Raw genomic sequence first — 18,173 nt, 5'->3', positions numbered from 1 at the left:
GCATACCATTGTTGCCAGGGGGTGTGGTCGGCCCCATTTGACCCCACAGGGGAATGGATGAGGGAGGCTCTCCAGAGGGGAATGGGTGGTCTTGGACAATAGATGCCTGTTGTAGCTGTGAGGTGAGTACCTCACCACGTGCTGTGCTCCGTGGGCCCTAAGATGAGACAGACAGGCTTCTTCTGGTGGAAGGGGCTCACAAATGTTTGTAATACACATCAGAATGTGTTGAGTGTCTTAGGAATGGACAAAATGTGTGGGTGTTCTGGAAAGAGGGTGATTACTCCCAGCTCGGCAATCAAGCTTCTAAAAAGGAGGCATTGGCCTAGACATTGGTGGCCACTGGGCACAGAAACATCAGCTGTGTTAGGCATTGAATGTCAGACCAAGGAGTTCAGATTCTAAATTTAACCAATTGTAAAAGGACTATGCTTTGATCTATTTGTTATAAAATTGAACCTGGCTGGTTCAGAAGAGCCTCCTGGGAAGGCTTGGGGGCTGGCATTTTCCGTAAGCCTTGCCCATACCTGTAAGAGGGGTACACCAGCCCAGCTGCAGGGGCCCGTACGGCTGGAGGCCAGTCAGGCTGGGGCAGCCATGCTCCCTTGTATTGGCCTGAGCCTGCCCTGGAAATAGCCACCCAACTTAACTAAGAATAGGAATTCCTATCAGGCTGGCAGGAATGAATGCCGATTTCTCAAGGAGGGATGGGCCTGAAAACAAAACACAGGGGTGGGTTGGGCCATCCTTTATATTTATTTGCGAGGTCACTTGAGAGGTGCACCCACATCAGGGCATGGATCCTGTCTTTAGACCCAGACAAGGTGATTTGGCCAAGATGGCAGCCTCCGGGGCTCCTCATCTGCCTCAGAAGTCCTGGGCCCTCAGCCTGGGGCACCTCCTGCCCCCCGGGGAGAGGTGACCACTCCTCTCTTGTTTCCTTGGCAACGGGCAGAGGTGGTGGTGTTTGGTGGCCAGCTAAGATGCTGAGAAGCCGAGGGAGAGGGAATGAGAGGATAGCGTCCCAGGTCCCTATGGCAGCTTTACCCAGAGTCACCCAGCTCACGAACATCTCTCTTCCAGGCAAAATCCTCTTCCGGAGAAGCCACATCCGGGACGTAGCTGTGAGGAGGCTGAAGCCCATCGATGAGTACTGCCGGGTAAGAGTGTGTCTGGGGCAGGGGAGGGGGTGGTCCATCTGCCAGAGAGTCTGTCCATCTGTGAAGGAAGGTTGTCTGTACAAAACCCTCTGCTGTGGTCTAGCAGATGCATCCTGGGGCCTGGCGTCTCCTGGCCAGAAGGGTGGGTGTGGGTGTCCCTCAGGGAGGGGTCACCCCGTGACTAGGCCGCCTCTGGGGCATGAGGACCGCCAGGGTCACAGCTGAAGCCTCTATTCCTTTCATGATGGGTCCGTGTTTACAAAACACTCCTTTAAATCACTTCCGCCAGCTTGGGAGCTCTGTGAAGGGGCCTCTGCTGAAGGGATTCTGTGTGTGGCATTTTGCTGGATACAGGAGAACTCTTCTTTGAATTCCCTTTGGGACATTTTTGGAATCAGTCCTGAGTTTAGTAGCATCCAAAATGCATATTTATTTATTCACAGAAGTCTTGATAGATACAAATATTCGTGTATACATCTTTATAGATGCAAATGCTCACCACACACACACACACACACACACACACACACGCGCGCAGGCACGCGCACGTACATGCATTAGAACAGTCAATGCCGAAGAGCAGACTGGCAGCAACTGCAGGGTCATGAAGCAGAGCCTGTTTGTCTTTCCACTTTGTCTGGAGCCTGGGACCCCCTGGAGCCCCTGCAGTGAGGATGAGAGGCTCCCACTTTAGTGGCCTTGGCACATGGCCTCCAGATGGCCAGGCCGCCTGGGTTTGAAACCCTGCTGGCTTTGTGAACTTGGGCAAATTACTGAACTTCCCAGAGCCTCAGTTTCCACATCCGTACAACAAGAAGGAGAGTAGTACCTCCTCAGAGGGTGGTCATGAGGATGCAGTGACCTGGCAGCCATAAGGCAGCAGCACATAGTGTCTGCACAGAGGAAACATTCAGTGGTCGCTAGCTTTTTGTTATTATTATTACAAGGCATAAACAATTTAATGTTACCACTGGGCACCACTGGCTTTAATGGAGACGGAATTTCCTAGTTAAGTGAAAACTACTGTGGAGTCTGACTCAAGAATCTTGAGGAGAGGCAAGTGGGGGATGTTTTGTTGTGAGTGCTGGTATTAGACTGAGAAGAGCTGGGGTCAAATCCCAGCGCCCCACCAACTAGCTGTGTGACCTTGGCAAGTTGCTTTACCTCTCTGAGCCCCAGTTTCCTGATCTGTAAAACGAGGGTAAAAATAACTGTCTGAGGATTAACCAAGATGGCGGAGTAGAAGGACGTGCTCTCACTCCCTCTTGCGAGAACACCAGAATCGCAACTGGCTGCTGGACAATCATTGACAGGAAGACCCTGGACTTCACCAAGGAGGATACCCCACGTCCAAGGACAGAGGAGAAGCCACAGTGAGACGGTAGGAGGGGCACAATCAGAGTAAAATCAAATCCCATAACTGCTGGGTGGGTGGCTCACAGACTGGCGAGCACTTATACCACAGAAGTCCACTCACTGGAGTGAAGGTTCTGAGCCCCACATCAGGCTTCCCAACCTGGGGGTCCGGCTACGGGAGGAGGAATTCCTAGAGAATCAGACTTTGAAGCCTAGTGGGAATTGATTGCAGGACTTTGACAGGACTGGGGGAAACAGAGACCCCACTCTTGGAGGGCACACACAAAGTAATGTGTGCATCGGGACCCAGGGGAAGGAGCAGTGACCCTGGGGGAGACTGAACCAGACCTACCTGCTGGTGTTGGGGGGTCTCCTGCAGAGGCGAGTGGTGGCTCTGTTTCACCGTGGGGATAAGGACACTGGCAGCAGAGGTTCTGGGAAGTTCTCCTTGGCGTGAGCCCTCCCAGAGTCTGCCATTAACCCCACCAAAGAGCACGGGTAGGCTCCAGTGTTGGGTTGCCTCAGGCAAAACAACCAACAGGGAGGGAACCCAGCCCCACCCATCAACAGTCAAGTGGATTAAGGTTTTACTGAGCTCTGACCGCCACAGCAACAGTCAGCTCTACCCACCACCAGAGCCTCCCATCAAGCCTCTTAGATAGCCTCAACCACCAGAGGGCAGACAACAGAAGCAAGAAAAACTACAATCCTGCAGCCTGTGGACCAAAAACCACAGTTACAGAAAGATAGAGAAGATGAAAAGGCAGAGGGCTATGTACCAGATGAAGGAACAAGAAAAAACCCCAGAAAAACAACTAAATGAAGTGGAGATAGGCAACCTTCCAGAAAAAGAATTCAGAATAATGATAGTGAAGATGATCCAGGACCTCGGAATAAGAATGGAGGCAAAGATTGAGAAGATGCAAGAAATGATTAACAAAGACCTAGAAGAATTAAAGAACAAACAAACAGAGATGACCAATACAATAACTGAAATGAAAACTACACTAGAAGGAATCAATAGCAGAATAACTGAGGCAGAAGAACGGATAAGTGACCTGGAAGACAGAATGGTGGAATTCACTGCTGCGGAACAGACTAAAGAAAAAAGAATGAAAAGAAATGAAGACAGCCTAAGAGACCTCTGGGACAACATTAAACGCAACAACATTCGCATTATAGGGGTCCCAGAAGGAGAAGAGAGAGAGAAAGGACCAGAGAAAATATTTGAAGAGATTATAGTCGAAAACTTCCCTAACATGGGAAAGGAAATAGCCACCCAAGTCCAGGAAGCGCAGAGAGTCCCATACAGAATAAACCCAAGGAGAAACATGCCAAGACACATAGTAATCAAAGTGGCAAAAATTAAAGACAAAGAAAAATTATTGAAAGCAGCAAGGGAAAAACGACAAATAACATACAAGGGAACTCCCATAAGGTTAACAGCTGATTTCTCAGCAGAAACTCTGCAAGCCAGAAGGGAGTGGCATGATATACTTAAAGTGATGAAAGGGAAGAACCTACAACCAAGATTACTCTACCCGGCAAGGATCTCATTTAGATTTGATGGAGAAATCAAAAGCTTTACAGACAAGCAAAAGCTAAGAGAATTCAGCACCACCAAACCAGCTCTACAACAAATGCTAAAGGAACTTCTCTAAGTGGGAAACACAAGAGAAGAAAAGGACCTACAAAAACAAACCCAAAACAATTAAGAAAATGGTCATAGGAACATACATATCGATAATTACCTTAAACGTGAATGGATTAAATGCCCCAACCAGAAGACATAGACTGGCTGAATGGATACAAAAACAAGACCCATATATATGCTGTCTACAAGAGACCCACTTTAGACCTAGGGACACATACAGACTGAAAGTGAGGGGATGGAAAAAGATATTCCATGCAAATGGAAATCAAAAGAAAGCTGGAGTAGCTATACTCATATCAGATAAAATAGACTTTAAAATAAAGAATGTTACAAGAGACAAGGAAGGACACTACATAATGATCCAGGGATCAATCCAAGAAGAAGATATAACAATTATAAATATATATGCACCCAACATAGGAGCACCTCAATACATAAGGCAACTGCTAACAGCTATAAAAGAGGAAATTGACAGTAACACAATAATAGTGGGGGACTTTAACACTTCACTTACACCAATGGACGGATCATCCAAAATGAAAATAAATAAGGAAACAGAAGCTTTAAATGACACAATAGACCAGATAGATTTAATTGATATATATAGGACATTCCATCCAAAAACAGCAGATTACACGTTCTTCTCAAATGCGCACGGAACATTCTCCAGGATAGATCACATCTTGGGTCACAAATCAAGCCTCAGTAAATTTAAGAAAATTGAAATCATATCAAGCATCTTTTCTGACCACAACGCGATGAGATTAGAAATGAATTACAGGGAAAAAAACGTAAAAAAGGCAAACACATGGAGGCTAAACAATACGTTACTAAATAACCAAGAGATCACTGAAGAAATCAAAGAGGAAATTAAAAAATACCTAGAGACAAATGACAATGAAAACACGACGACCCAAAACCTATGGGATGCAGCAAAAGCGGTTCTAAGAGGGAAGTTTATAGCTATACAAGCCTACCTAAAGAAACAAGAAAAATCTCAAGTAAACAATCTAACCTTACACCTAAAGCAACTAGAGAAAGAAGAACAAACAAAACCCAAAGTTAGCAGAAGGAAAGAAATCATAAAGATCAGAGCAGAAATAAATGAAATAGAAACAAAGAAAACAATAGCAAAGATCAATAAAACTAAAAGTTGGTTCTTTGAGAAGATAAACAAAATTGATAAGCCATTAGCCAGACTCATCAAGAAAAAGAGGGAGAGGACTCAAATCAATAAAATCAGAAATGAAAAAGGAGAAGTTACAACCGACACCGCAGAAATACAAAGCATCCTAAGAGACTACTACAAGCAACTTTATGCCAATAAAATGGACAACCTGGAAGAAATGGACAAATTCTTAGAAAGGTATAAGCTTCCAAGACTGAACCAGGAAGAAACAGAAAATATGAACAGACCAATCACAAGTAATGAAATTGAAACTGTGATTAAAAATCTTCCAACAAACAAAAGTCCAGGACCAGATGGCTTCACAGGTGAATTCTATCAAACATTTAGAGAAGAGCTAACACCCATCCTTCTCAAACTCTTCCAAAAAATTGCAGAGGAAGGAACACTCCCAAACTCATTCTATGAGGCCACCATCACCCTGATACCAAAACCAGACAAAGACACTACAAAAAAAGAAAATTACAGACCAATATCACTGATGAATATAGATGCAAAAATCCTCAACAAAATACTAGCAAACAGAATCCAACAACACATTAAAAGGATCATACACCACGATCAAGTGGGATTTATCCCAGGGATGCAAGGATTCTTCAATATATGCAAATCAATCAATGTGATACACCATATTAACAAATTGAAGAATAAAAACCATATGATCATCTCAATAGATGCAGAAAAAGCTTTTGACAAAATTCAACACCCATTTCTGATAAAAACTCTCCAGAAAGTGGGCATAGAGGGAACCTACCTCAACATAATAAAGGCCATATATGACAAACCCACAGCAAACATCATTCTCAATGGTGAAAAACTAAAAGCATTTCCTCTAAGATCAGGAACGAGACAAGGATGTCCACTCTCACCACTATTATTCAACATAGTTCTGGAAGTCCTAGCCACGGCAATCAGAGAAGAAAAAGAAATAAAAGGAATACAAATTGGAAAAGAAGAAGTAAAACTGTCACTGTTTGCGGATGACATGATACTATACATAGAGAATCCTAAAACTGCCACCAGAAAACTGCTAGAGCTAATTAATGAATATGGTAAAGTTGCAGGATACAAAATTAATGCACAGAAATCTCTTGCATTCCTATACACTAATGATGAAAAATCTGAAAGAGAAATTATGGAAACACTCCCATTTACCATTGCAACCAAAAGAATGAAATACCTAGGAATAAACCTACCTAGGGAGACAAAAGACCTGTATGCAGAAAACTATAAGACACTGATGAAAGAAATTAAAGATGATACCAACAGATGGAGAGATATACCATGTTCTTGGCTTGGAAGAATCAACATTGTGAAAATGAGTATACTACCCAAAGCAATCTACAGATTCAATGCAATCCCTATCAAATTACCAATGGCATTTTTTACGGAGCTAGAACAAATCATCTTAAAATTTGTATGGAGACACAAAAGACCCCGAATAGCCAAAGCAGTCTTGAGGCAAAAAAATGGAGCTGGAGGAATCAGACTCCCTGACTTCAGACTCTACTACAAAGCTACAGTAATCAAGACAATATGGTACTGGCACAAAAACAGAAACATAGATCAATGGAACAAGATAGAAAGCCCAGAGATTAACCCACGCACCTATGGTCAACTAATCTATGACAAAGGAGGCAAAGATATACAATGGAGAAAAGACAGTCTCTTCAATAAGTGGTGCTGGGAAAACTGGACAGCTACATGTAAAAGAATGAAATTAGAATACTCCCTAACACCATACACAAAAATAAACTCAAAATGGATTCGAGACCTAAATGTAAGACTGGACACTATAAAACTCTTAGAGGAAAACATAGGAAGAACACTCTTTGACGTAAATCACAGCAAGATCTTTTTTGATCCACCTCCTAGAGTAATGGAAATAAAAACAAAAATAAACAAGTGGGACCTAATGAAACTTCAAAGCTTTTGCACAGCAAAGGAAACCATAAACAAGACGAAAAGACAACCCTCAGAATGGGAGAAAATATTTGCAAATGAATCAACGGACAAAGGATTAATCTCCAAAATATATAAACAGCTCATTCAGCTCAATATCAAAGAAACAAACACCCCAATCCAAAAATGGGCAGAAGACCTAAATAGACATTTCTCCAAAGAAGACATACAGACGGCCACGAAGCACATGAAAAGATGCTCAACATCACTAATTATTAGAGAAATGCAAATCAAAACTACAATGAGGTATCACCTCACTCCTGTTAGAATGGGCATCATCAGAAAATCTACAAACAGCAAATGCTGGAGAGGGTGTGGAGAAAAGGGAACCCTCTGGCACTGTTGGTGGGAATGTAAATTGATACAGCCACTATGGAGAGCAATATGGAGGTTCCTTAAAAAACAAAAAATAGAAGTACCATATGACCCAGCAATCCCACTACTGGGCATATACCCAGAGAAAACCATAATTTAAAAAGACACATGCACCCGAATGTTCATTGCAGCACTATTTACAATAGCCAGGTCATAGAAGCAACCTAAATGCCCATCAGCAGACGAATGGATAAAGAAGGTGTGGTACATATATACAATGGAATATTACTCAGCCATAAAAAGGAACGAAATTGAGTCATTTGTTGAGACGTGGATGGATCTAGAGACTGTCATACAGAGTGAAGTAAGTCAGAAAGAGAAAAACAAATATCGTATATTAATGCATGTATGTGGAACCTAGAAAAATGGTACAGATGAGCCAGTTTGCAGGGCAGAAGTTGAGACACAGATGTAGAGAATGGACATATGGACACCAAGGGGGGAAAACTGCGGTGAGGTGGGGATGGTGGTGTGCTGAATTGGGCGATTGGGATTGACATGTATACACTGATGTGTATAAAATTGATGCCTAATAAGAACCTGCAGTATAAAAAAACAAACAAAACAACTAAAAAAAAAAAAAAAAAAGAATGTATGATTGAATGAATGAATGATTTAATAAATGAAAATGGATTTACGAACTCAAAAAAAAAAAAAAAAAAACTGTCTCACAGGGGTCATGAAAGGGGTTGAGCAGGAGAATATATGTCACAGCGTTTGTAACTTCTGAAATGTTCTGTCCCTACATGGAGTTATTACCATAAGGTTCCTTTCTGAACAAATATTTTATAATCTGGAATCATTATGCTTGTTTAAATAAGAACCAAGTTGCTCAATTTCGTAACTGGTGTTCCCAAGACTATGGGGAGACAAGCACTCCCAAATGCTCTTCGTTAACCCAAGTTTGAATTTCGTGGCTATGCAGATCATACTTGGTCACGTTTTCTGCCTTAATGTAAAAGGATGCCCCGAAGAGGAAATTCCTGAAGGTAGAAGCTTCTCTTCTTCAGATCAATATTCATTTTTCTCTTTAAAGGGCATTTGCCGTTTCTAGTTAAATTGATGGCTGCAGCCTGAGCTTTTATTTCTCTTTATTCCTCTCCCAAGCAGTTAAACAAATTGGCAAAGCTAATGGAGGAGGGGCAAAGGGCAGAGGGGAGCCTCTTGCAGCTGGGATTTATGGTCCCATCAGCCTTGGCCTCCCTGAGCTGGTGGAGCCCAAGGCATCTGCAGTTGGACTCTGTGGAAATGCCGTCTTCTGGGTCATCTGGAGCAGGAAACTGATAACATCTTATCTCCTGGGATCAGGCTTTGAACAGGACTCTTGATTCGGGATGAGGGCTCCGGAGCCCCAGTGGTGCTCCTGGTGGCTGAGGAGCCGTTTAAGTGGGGTCTGCAAGAGGAGGGGCCTCCTAACCTGATTAGCACAAATGAGAACTACTCAGAGCCAGGCAACAAGGAGCAATGTCATGGGGTCACCAAGCAGCCAGGCAGCTTGCAGGCCGTAATTTACTCTGAGAATGGCAGTGGGGGCAGGGCAGTACAGAAGTGACCTTTAATTCTGCTGAACTAGAAAGCTGGGATCTGTGGTCTAATTGTCTGAGACCTTGGAATAACCTTGGAATGGTCATTAGGGATAAGTTCAGCTGCAGTCCACGGTCACTGCCGCCCAGCACTGCACTTCACAGCCCTGCCGCCCACTGGGCCAGTCTGTGTGACTCAGGATCCAACCTTCCACTCGGCATCACTGCCCCCCACAGCCAACTTCGTGGTCAGGGCCACGTGCAGTCCACTCCACGGCCAGCCCTCCCTTGTCTCTACCTGTCCTCGGACACACTGCTTGGAACCTCTGGAGTTTTATTTCCAGGACCCTGCCCATGCAGCTCTGCTTGGCTGGCCAGAATCTTCCTTGGACCTGCTGGACTGTATGGGCTCCGAGTCTGGGATTTGCTGGGGATTCAAATGCACCCAAAATTGTGAAACCGGCTTTGTGCACGGAGTAGCCAGCTCCTCTGCCAGGACTCAGATATAGAAAGTCTGACCGTGCAGCGGACCCTCCCAGACTTCGGGCTCCCTGCCATTGCCGGCCAGCCAGTCCCGCCACCTGATGGCAGTTTCACAGCCCAGATCTCAGTGTTAATTTTAAACATATATGGAGCAGATTGGATGAGTGTCACGGAAAGTTTACCAAGCGCCAGCCAGGTGATTGTTTTATGTGGCTCTTGCGGGCCAGTGTCTATCAAGAAGGGTTCCAAACTCTTTTCTGTAACTCCATAAGTTACTTTAATGGGCAACATGGTTATGCGGTTAATTTTTTTTTTTTTTTTTTTTTTAATTTTTTGCTGTGTTGGGTCTTCGTTTCTGTGCAAGGGCTTTCTCTAGTTGCGGCAAGCGGGGGCCACTCTTCATCGCGGTGCGCGGGCCTCTCACTATCACGGCCTCTCTTGTTGCAGAGCACAGGCTCCAGACGCGCAGGCTCAGTAGTTGTGGCTCATGGGCCTAGTTGCTCCGCGGCATGTGGGATCTTCCCAGACCAGGGCTCGAACCCGTGTCCCCTGCATTGGCAGGCAGATTCTCAACCACTGCGCTACCAGGGAAGCCCTGCGGTTAATATTTAATGGTTCTGTGGTCTCAACAATTTGAAGACTTTCATCTCACTAACAAGTGTGAGCTATACTTTAGGGGCTCGGACAAACAATCTACCCCATAAATGACTCCATCTACCCCATTCCTGCATGTGAAATACATGTTTGCAGTGTTTGTCTATGGGATAAAATAAATATCCGGGGGAAGGGGGCAGTGAGAAAGAGTGTTTGAGAATAATCAGCCTACCCTCCGCCATGTGACAACGTTTATACAAGTCTCCATTTCCTGGTGGGTGCAACTAGAATTTTTTTGTTACCCAAAAAGCCGAGCTCGCTTCTATTATTCTGCTGTCCACGATAGACTTGCTTTCAGAATCAAAGGCTCTCTTTGTAGGTGGGATGAGGGGTTGGCTGGAGTTAGACTGGGGGAGGGACTCCAAGCCTAACAAGGATGTCAGCCCTGAAGGGGTAAGGATCTCCCCTCCCCACCCTCTGCACCTCCCAGGCTCATTAATTTTTAGCCCCACTTCCCATATTCGAAAACTTTGGCTATTACTTCGTGGAGGTTCTTAGCCCCAGCCGTTCTCCCTCCCACCGTGGGAGTTTTCCACCATGGCCCATCATTGTCTCTCACCTTAATAAAGACAAAAGGTTCATGTTGCAACAAAAACAGACTCCTTTACGAAGCACCAGGGCTCCCTGGCATGCTCAGTCCTAGATACGGGGAGAGTAACTTTGTTCTTGTGCCCCTTATTCTAAGGCAGGCCTGGGCCAGATGTGTTGCTAATGGGGGAGACTGAGGCAGAGAGCCAAGACTGATGCGTTCATGCCTCCTGAGTGGTCTGGTGCTCGGAGGAAACCCAGTTGGCAGAATCTCTCCATCTCCTCTGGTCCAGACAGACGCAGGAAGAAAGCATTTGCAGCCTGGGATAAAGCTGATTGTGTCCATTTTCTACTTAAAGGCCTTCAGAGGCTCCACAAGAACCTCTGACCGGCTGAGCCGGGCCGGCTGTGGGGTTGTTCCATGGGCTGCTTCAGCCTCAGCTCCCGCCCTGCAGGCCGGTCTGCAGAAGTGCAGCCACCCCCAGCCAGCCAGACTCCCCTAGACTTCCACCCCTTGGCCTGTGCTCATCCCTTCCCTGGGGACGCATTCGGCTCCCACGATGCCCGTCCCAGAAGCCTTCCACCTCCCCGGAGGAAGCTGGCCACCCCTGCTGTCCAGAATGCTCCGTGCACGCCTCCATGCTGCACACTTACCCTCCGTAGGAGGGTAATTTCTGTGTGTCCATCTTCTCCAGACCAAGAGCTCCTTGAAGGCCCCATCTGTTATCTTTGTGTCTTCACTAACAAGCAGGAAGCCTGGTCCCACGCGGGAGGCCAGGCAGTATCTGACGACACAATGCAAAGATCACACACAAGCAGAGGAAACCTCCAAGGAGGGTGACATGTCCCCAAGGCCCCAATTACTAGGCTCCCTTGTGAAATGGCTTAAACTGCAGTTGCGAATTAAGCTCTATTTCCATTACCAAAGAATTTGCTGCTTAGATCCTTCAAAACGAGAACTCATGTGTTTGAAATACTCTGATTTATAAAAGTTCGGTGAGCCCCCAGCTTCCTAGATGCTGATCTAGGAGGAATAGTCCGGAGCAGGTTAGAAGCAGCCCCGGGGGGTGAGAGGGGAGGCCAAATGGGTAGGACTTCAGCCCCCTCAGCCCATTCACCCCCCACCACATACCCCTACCCCACCCAGAGTCGCTGGGCTTTTACTCTAAGATGCCCATTGATTAGAAACCAAAATGATGCTGCTAAAAATAGGACAATGTTTGATCCTGTGGAAAGAGCAGGACACCCCCAGTTGCTTTGACAAATGCAGAACTTTGCTTTTTGTCCTGGGATAGACATAACCCAGCATGGTGGGCTTCGTGGAGGGAGATCATTTCGAAGCAGAGGGTCTGAGCACAGTCTGCCTGGGGCCCCCTCCCATGCCACTGCTGTACTTGCAAAGACCAGGCTGGTGATAGATTGGACACTGAATTCACTGATAATGGTGCTGTTTGCAGTCCTGGAGCCACTGACTGTTAGAGCTGGAAGAAACTTCAGAATGTCTCTGGCCTGGATTTGCCTAGCTGTGTTCCATGGGCTGTCAGTAGGAATTGTTTGGAAAACCAGCTCCACAGTCAGAGACTTGTGGGTAATGCTGGAGGAAGTACAGAGTTGCAGATCAGACAGAGCATAGGCTCTGGACTCAGACACCTCATTCAAAATCTCGCCACTTATTAGCTGTATGGCCTTGAGAAATGATTTAACCTCTCTGTGCCTTCGTTTCTTCTTCTGTTAAACTGGAATCATAGTCATACTCATGTCTTAGAGTTAATGTGATGATTAAATGAGTCAAATTCCCAGGATGTCGTTATTATTAATAAGTACTGGCCTGAACACAGCTCTGTAGGTTTCTTGCCTGCAGGACTCCTCAGAGCCTTTGCTGTGCTAATAAACATGATGCCCACCAAGACCAAGGTGGGGATCTACAAGGTACCATTTCACATGTGCCCACAGAACTCATTTTATCTCACCAAACAGGTGTTCTATGAGATACGGTTTGAGATTCTGAAGCTAGTCTATTTTATCCTAGAAGAAACAACAACCAGAGAGGTGAGGTGGCTGCCCAAGGTCATGGAGCAAGTATATAACGGCAGAATTGGACCTATTGTAGAACTGAAGTCTCCTGACTCCCATTCTTTCTAGCATACCTCACTGCTTTCACCTAAAGGATAATGATAATGAAGACAATAGTATAACTAAATTTCACTATTTACTCAGTGCCAGGCACTGTGCTAGGCTCCTCATATTCATGATCTCATTGAATCTCCTAAAACATAGGTGCCATATGAGATCTATCGTACTGAGCTCAGAGAGGGCAAGCAAGGCATTCAGCATCACACAGCCTGTGAACGGTAGACCTAGGACTCAGACTCCCATCTGCCTAGCCCTGACTTAACCACCCCATGACATACATCCTGAATGTCCAGTGGCAGAGTTTTAGGCCTGAGCCGGCGGTGGTGGCCCTGAAGATGCCCATGTATTGGTCGCTACCTGCTCCTCCAAGAATAGCTAGGTTTGGGGGTTCCCCGGCTCTGGCTGTCATTGCCAGCCCAGGCCGTGGGGACTGACTGCTCAGCGCCCAGCTCTCCTGCCAAATGATTTTGGCCAGAGCTGGGTTTGGCGGCAGCTCTGATGGAAGCTGCTCTGAGCCAAGAGCCTCTTGTCAGCCTGAAATCAGGACGAGCCCTCAACGCGGCTCCCCTCGGGGCTCCCTGTTAAATAAAGATGCCGCAGCGGTTCGCCCAAAAGGCCTCTTTGTCTGAGGCCCTTCCAGCCCACGCGTCCTCTGCCCCCGGAATGCCGGTCTCTGTCGGCATGAAGAGCCCCTGTGTTCACCGCTGCTGCGGGGGGAGCTGGCCAGCAGCTCTGCGCCTGAGTGGGAGGGCGCCTGCCCCGCTCCCCCCCCGCCCCGCCACCGACCCCCTCCTCCTGCCGGTCAGGGAGGTCACCCTGGCAGCGACTCTGCACGCAGCTTGGGCCCCTGGTAACACTTCCCTCCTGCCTCCTGCCCATCGCGGCCCATTAGTGCTCCCTCCTGCCACCCTCCCGCTTCCTGCCAGCAGCCCTTGCTCTCTGCACATGCCTGAGCTCCGCTTCTCTCTGACTCTCTCTGTATGTCTCTCCCTCTCCCTCTCAGTCTCCCTGTCCCTCTCCATCTCTCTGTATATCTGTCTGTCTCTCTCTTTGTCTCTATCTCTCTCTGCTTCTATCTCTCTGTCTCTGCCTCTCTCTCCCTCCATCTGTGTCTCTGTCTCTCTCTGTCTTTCTCTCCCTCCCTCCATCTCTTTGTCTCTGTCTCTCTCTTTCTCTCTTCTTCCTCACTTTTTCTTTCCTTCTGCCCTTCTCTCCTGGGGGAGAAAACAGCACATACCATGTGCGTTAAATGAAAACTTGAACACTCTGGGGGTAAGTTCCGCCCAGCCTACGTCTGAGCACAGGGCTTCATTCTGCCACTTTAGTTGCGGCTTCACCCCCCAGGAGCCTCAGCGTCCCCACCATAAATGGGAGCAATGATGGGCACCTCCAGGACAGAATTGGGCGGCACATCATCAGATGTGCACTTGTGAGGGCAGGGGCTGTGTCTGGCTCATCCCTGTACCACCAAGGCACACACTGAAAGCTCCATGCTTGTTGGATGGTTGGAGAGTCCGGGAGCCGAAGATAGTGCCTGACACGTGGTATTTGCTCACTGAATGTTAATTTCCTTTCTTTTTTTATCTCTCTCCTGGTCATGGGGATGGGATCTGTTGGAGGCCCTTGGAAAGCCACAGGCTCTGGAAGGAACAGCAGGGAGTTACACAGTGTGTCTTACCTGCTAAGGTCAGGTCTTGTCCCATCTTGCCCAGGTGTAGGTTTGGCTTCGGGAAGGGCCGTCTTGCTCAATGCCACACTTAAATTGTTACCTGAGCAGCTCAGAGAAGAAGTAAGTGATCACTACCCCCTTCCTCAACACTATACTTCTGTCAATGCAACCCATGACCACATGTGCTTTTTCTGCCCCATTATCATGTCCCACCACTACTGGACAGTGGTTCTGCACACCAAACTCTTATTCATTCATTCATTTTTAACAAATACTTACTGAGTGCCAGGCACTCTTCTAAGATCTTGGGACATAGCAGTCAACAGAACAGACTAAAGTCTCTGCCCGCATGGAGCTTACCTTCTAGCAGGGTCTTTCCCACCTGTGTGCAGGCCACGTGGCCTCCCTGACCCCTCTGTCTCCTCAGTAACACGAGAATGAGATCTGCCCTCCCAAGGACCATCGTGAGGCTCCCGGTGGCCACACTGATGGAGGCCCAGCACGGTTGGCACAGAGGAGCTGCCAGGTCGGGTCACTGCACCTGAAGCAGCCCTGGTGCAGGGGGCCTGGAGAGGCACAGGCTCGAGACAGGCTCCCGTTTGGCCACCGCCCCGGAGCCTCCTTATCAGCAGTTCCTCCTCACACTTCCGTAGCCCAGGGTTTGCCTCTTCCTTCTCCTGGCTCTAGCCCAGTGTTCCCTTGGCCCCGTTCCCCAGCCCTGCTTTGACGGTGACCTCCCCTGTCTATCCGTACTAAAGGATCAACCCTCTCCCCACCGCTCCACGCTGCACTGAGCTGACAGCGGTCCAGGTGCCCAGGCTGCAAGGTGTGGAGTCCGTGCTGGTGCAGAGCGGGAAACTGCTCACCTCTGACCTCATCCCTCACTTTCCAGCGGCGCACTCTCACCCCTCCTGGACGCAAGCTCACAGCTGCCCTCACCCCTGACTGCACAGTTACCCCCTCAGGACGCTCACCTCCTCCCGCCTGTCTGAATCCTGCACACCCCTCTGGCCGAGCTCCTGCCCACTCTCCTAAGAAGCCTTTCCACACCCTGAAGCTTATTCTGCTCCTCCAGGCTCAGCTCAGCTTGGCCTAAGCAAGGCCCTGCTAGACCAGGCCACGCCAACCTCATTCAGCTCCTAGAACCACCATGCTTGGTCCCCACCTCCGCCCTCACCTTGACCAGTTAATTCTTACCCACCCTCAGAACTCAGCTTCAAAGAGACTTTCCTAAAAACCACCTCCCTTCCCAATCTTCCCAGGTCCTATCAAACTCTGCCATAGCACCCTGTTGTCCTTGATAGAATTATCAGCTTGTCATTAAATAATTGTGCAGTGAGTATTTAGAGACTGTGGATATCTGGTGCAGCTGGAGTGTGGCTAGTGGGAGACGAGGCCAGGAGGAAACGACCTTGGATTGTCAGGCTAAGGATCTTGGACTTATTCTGTGGGCAAGAGAGAATTCTTTCAGGGTTCATGCAGAATAATTCGTTCTTGAGGGCCCTGAGACCTAGGGTTTAATGGCCTCCCCCTTTTTTTTCACTTGTTTGGCTGGTTGTTTAGTTGGTTAACTGGCTAGTTAGAGAGTTGCTTGGTTGAATTGTTGGCTGGATGGTTGAAAAGTTGATTGGTTGACTGATAAGTTATTTTATTAGTTGACTGGTTGGCTAGTTCATTAATTGGGTGGTTGGTTAGTTGATGGGAGGGATGGGTGGATGGACAGATGGAGAGTTGTTTCATTAGTTAGCTGATTAGTTAATTCCTTGATTAGTTGTCTGGTTGGGTGGGTGGGTAGCTGATTGAGTGTGTCTTCCTCGGCACAGTCCTCACGCCTCCCCCATCACTGTTGGCCCAAGCTGGCCCTGCTTTTGGTTTTCCTGTTCCCAGTTTCATCAGGCCTAATGCCCTTTCTTCCTGTCTTTCCACAGGCACTTGTCCGGCTGCCACCCCATATTTCACAGTGTGATGAAGTCTTTCGGTTCTTTGAGGCCCGACCGGAGGATGTCAACCCCCCGAAAGAGTAAGTGGTAGCTCAAGCCTCTCCCGTGTGCTTGTGGGGAGAGCTGGCAAGGCCAACGAGGCTAAGCAAAGATGGACCAAAGGAAGGCGGACCATATTCCCCAGACTCCTGTTGCCAAGGCTTGTTCCTCATTTCTCTTGACCCCAGAGCTGGCAAGGGAGGGTATCTTTGCATCTGCGGAGCAGGTTTTCCTGGAAACTCTTTATAGTTCACAGGTTATCGTCAGGAGCAGATGAGATAACAGAAAATATAATGGTCATGCAGTTCAGATGCCCAGGGTTAGCAGTCATTGCTCTTAATCGTTGATGCTACCAAGCTCCCAGCTGAAACGCAGAACCAGGAGGGCACGTGCTGCCCAGGCGAACCTCACCTGCTGAATAACCCAGTGGTCCTGGGCTGCTGCAACATATCTTATAATCCTCATCAAAAACAACTATGAGTGTGCACAGAGCATTTACTAAATGGCTTTTACCTGTAGCATTTTACTGGGTCGGCCAAAAAAGTTCTTTCGGGTTTTTCCATAACATCTTACAGAAAAACCCGAATGAACTTTTTGGCCAACCCAATCCAATAGACTAATGTAGCCCGGTTTACAGAGGAGGAAACTGAGGGGCGTGAAGTTAGGTGAATTTTCCCGAAGTCATGCAGCTGGTTGGGTATGTGACAGGCATGTGACTTGAATGAACCCAAATCTTGACCCCATGAGACCTGAACCCAGGGCTGGCTGATTTTCCATGTTGGGGAGAAATGGGGAGCCAAGCATGTCTTTTTTCCTCTCTGGAAGCAGGATACTCTGGGCCTGGTGGTCAAGACAACCTACCCGGTCTTGCTGGTCTCTCACACACATGCCCAAACTCCATCCTCATGGCTACCTTCTCTTGCTCAGAACACTACCCTCGCCCACACTCCCCAGAATAGCTTCTCAATGGAGAGGAAAATCCAGGGGCTGATGAGCAGAAGAAGACAGCCAGGGAAGAGGGTCGAGTAGGGGAGAAGGTTGGGGGAGAGGACTGAAGGGGCTGCAAATTGATTACCTCACTCCATACATCTGTTCCCCTGAAATCTTAAAGTGCCAGAGTGGACAAGAGAGAGGCAGATGGGATGGGTACTACAGAGGGAAGGGAAAGAATAGTACAGAGGAATTGTCTGGGACAGGTGGGGAGAGGCAGGAGGCCATTTGGTGATGGGGAGGAGAAAGCCTACAGACAAGGGTGTGTTGCACAGCTCCAGGGGCGCCATTGTAAACGGTGCACTCTCTGTGAATGGTGCCCATAGAGGTAGTAGAGTGCACAACCTGCATACCCATGCATGGCAGTCCTGCCTAAACGAGCCCTTCTCTTTTCACCCATGCTGTAAGACTAAGAGCCTAAAGTGGCCTAGGTCCTCTGGCGGAGGAAAGCATTACTCAGCTCGAGGCTCACCTGGCCCAACAAAAGCCATCTCCTTTACTGGCTACCAAAGGATTAAGAA

The 18,173-nt window shown here is 47.6% G+C and overlaps 1 protein-coding gene across 2 annotated transcripts in view; it reads left to right on the top strand.

Annotated features, from left to right (window-relative positions):
• SH3PXD2A (SH3 and PX domains 2A) overlaps positions 1–18,173 on the top strand; it is a 246,525-nt gene that overhangs the window by 117,640 nt on the left and 110,712 nt on the right. For both annotated transcript variants that reach the window (XM_068548499.1, XM_068548503.1), the window contains exons 4-5: positions 1,084–1,160; positions 16,612–16,703. In XM_068548499.1, the coding sequence (XP_068404600.1) occupies positions 1,084–1,160; positions 16,612–16,703 (169 nt within the window). The remainder of the gene's footprint in view (positions 1–1,083; positions 1,161–16,611; positions 16,704–18,173) is intronic.

This window comes from Eschrichtius robustus, chromosome 7 (genome assembly GCF_028021215.1).
Source record: "Eschrichtius robustus isolate mEscRob2 chromosome 7, mEscRob2.pri, whole genome shotgun sequence".
Classification (NCBI taxonomy): Eukaryota; Metazoa; Chordata; class Mammalia; order Artiodactyla; family Eschrichtiidae; genus Eschrichtius; species Eschrichtius robustus.
This window is presented reverse-complemented; position numbering and strand designations above follow the sequence as displayed.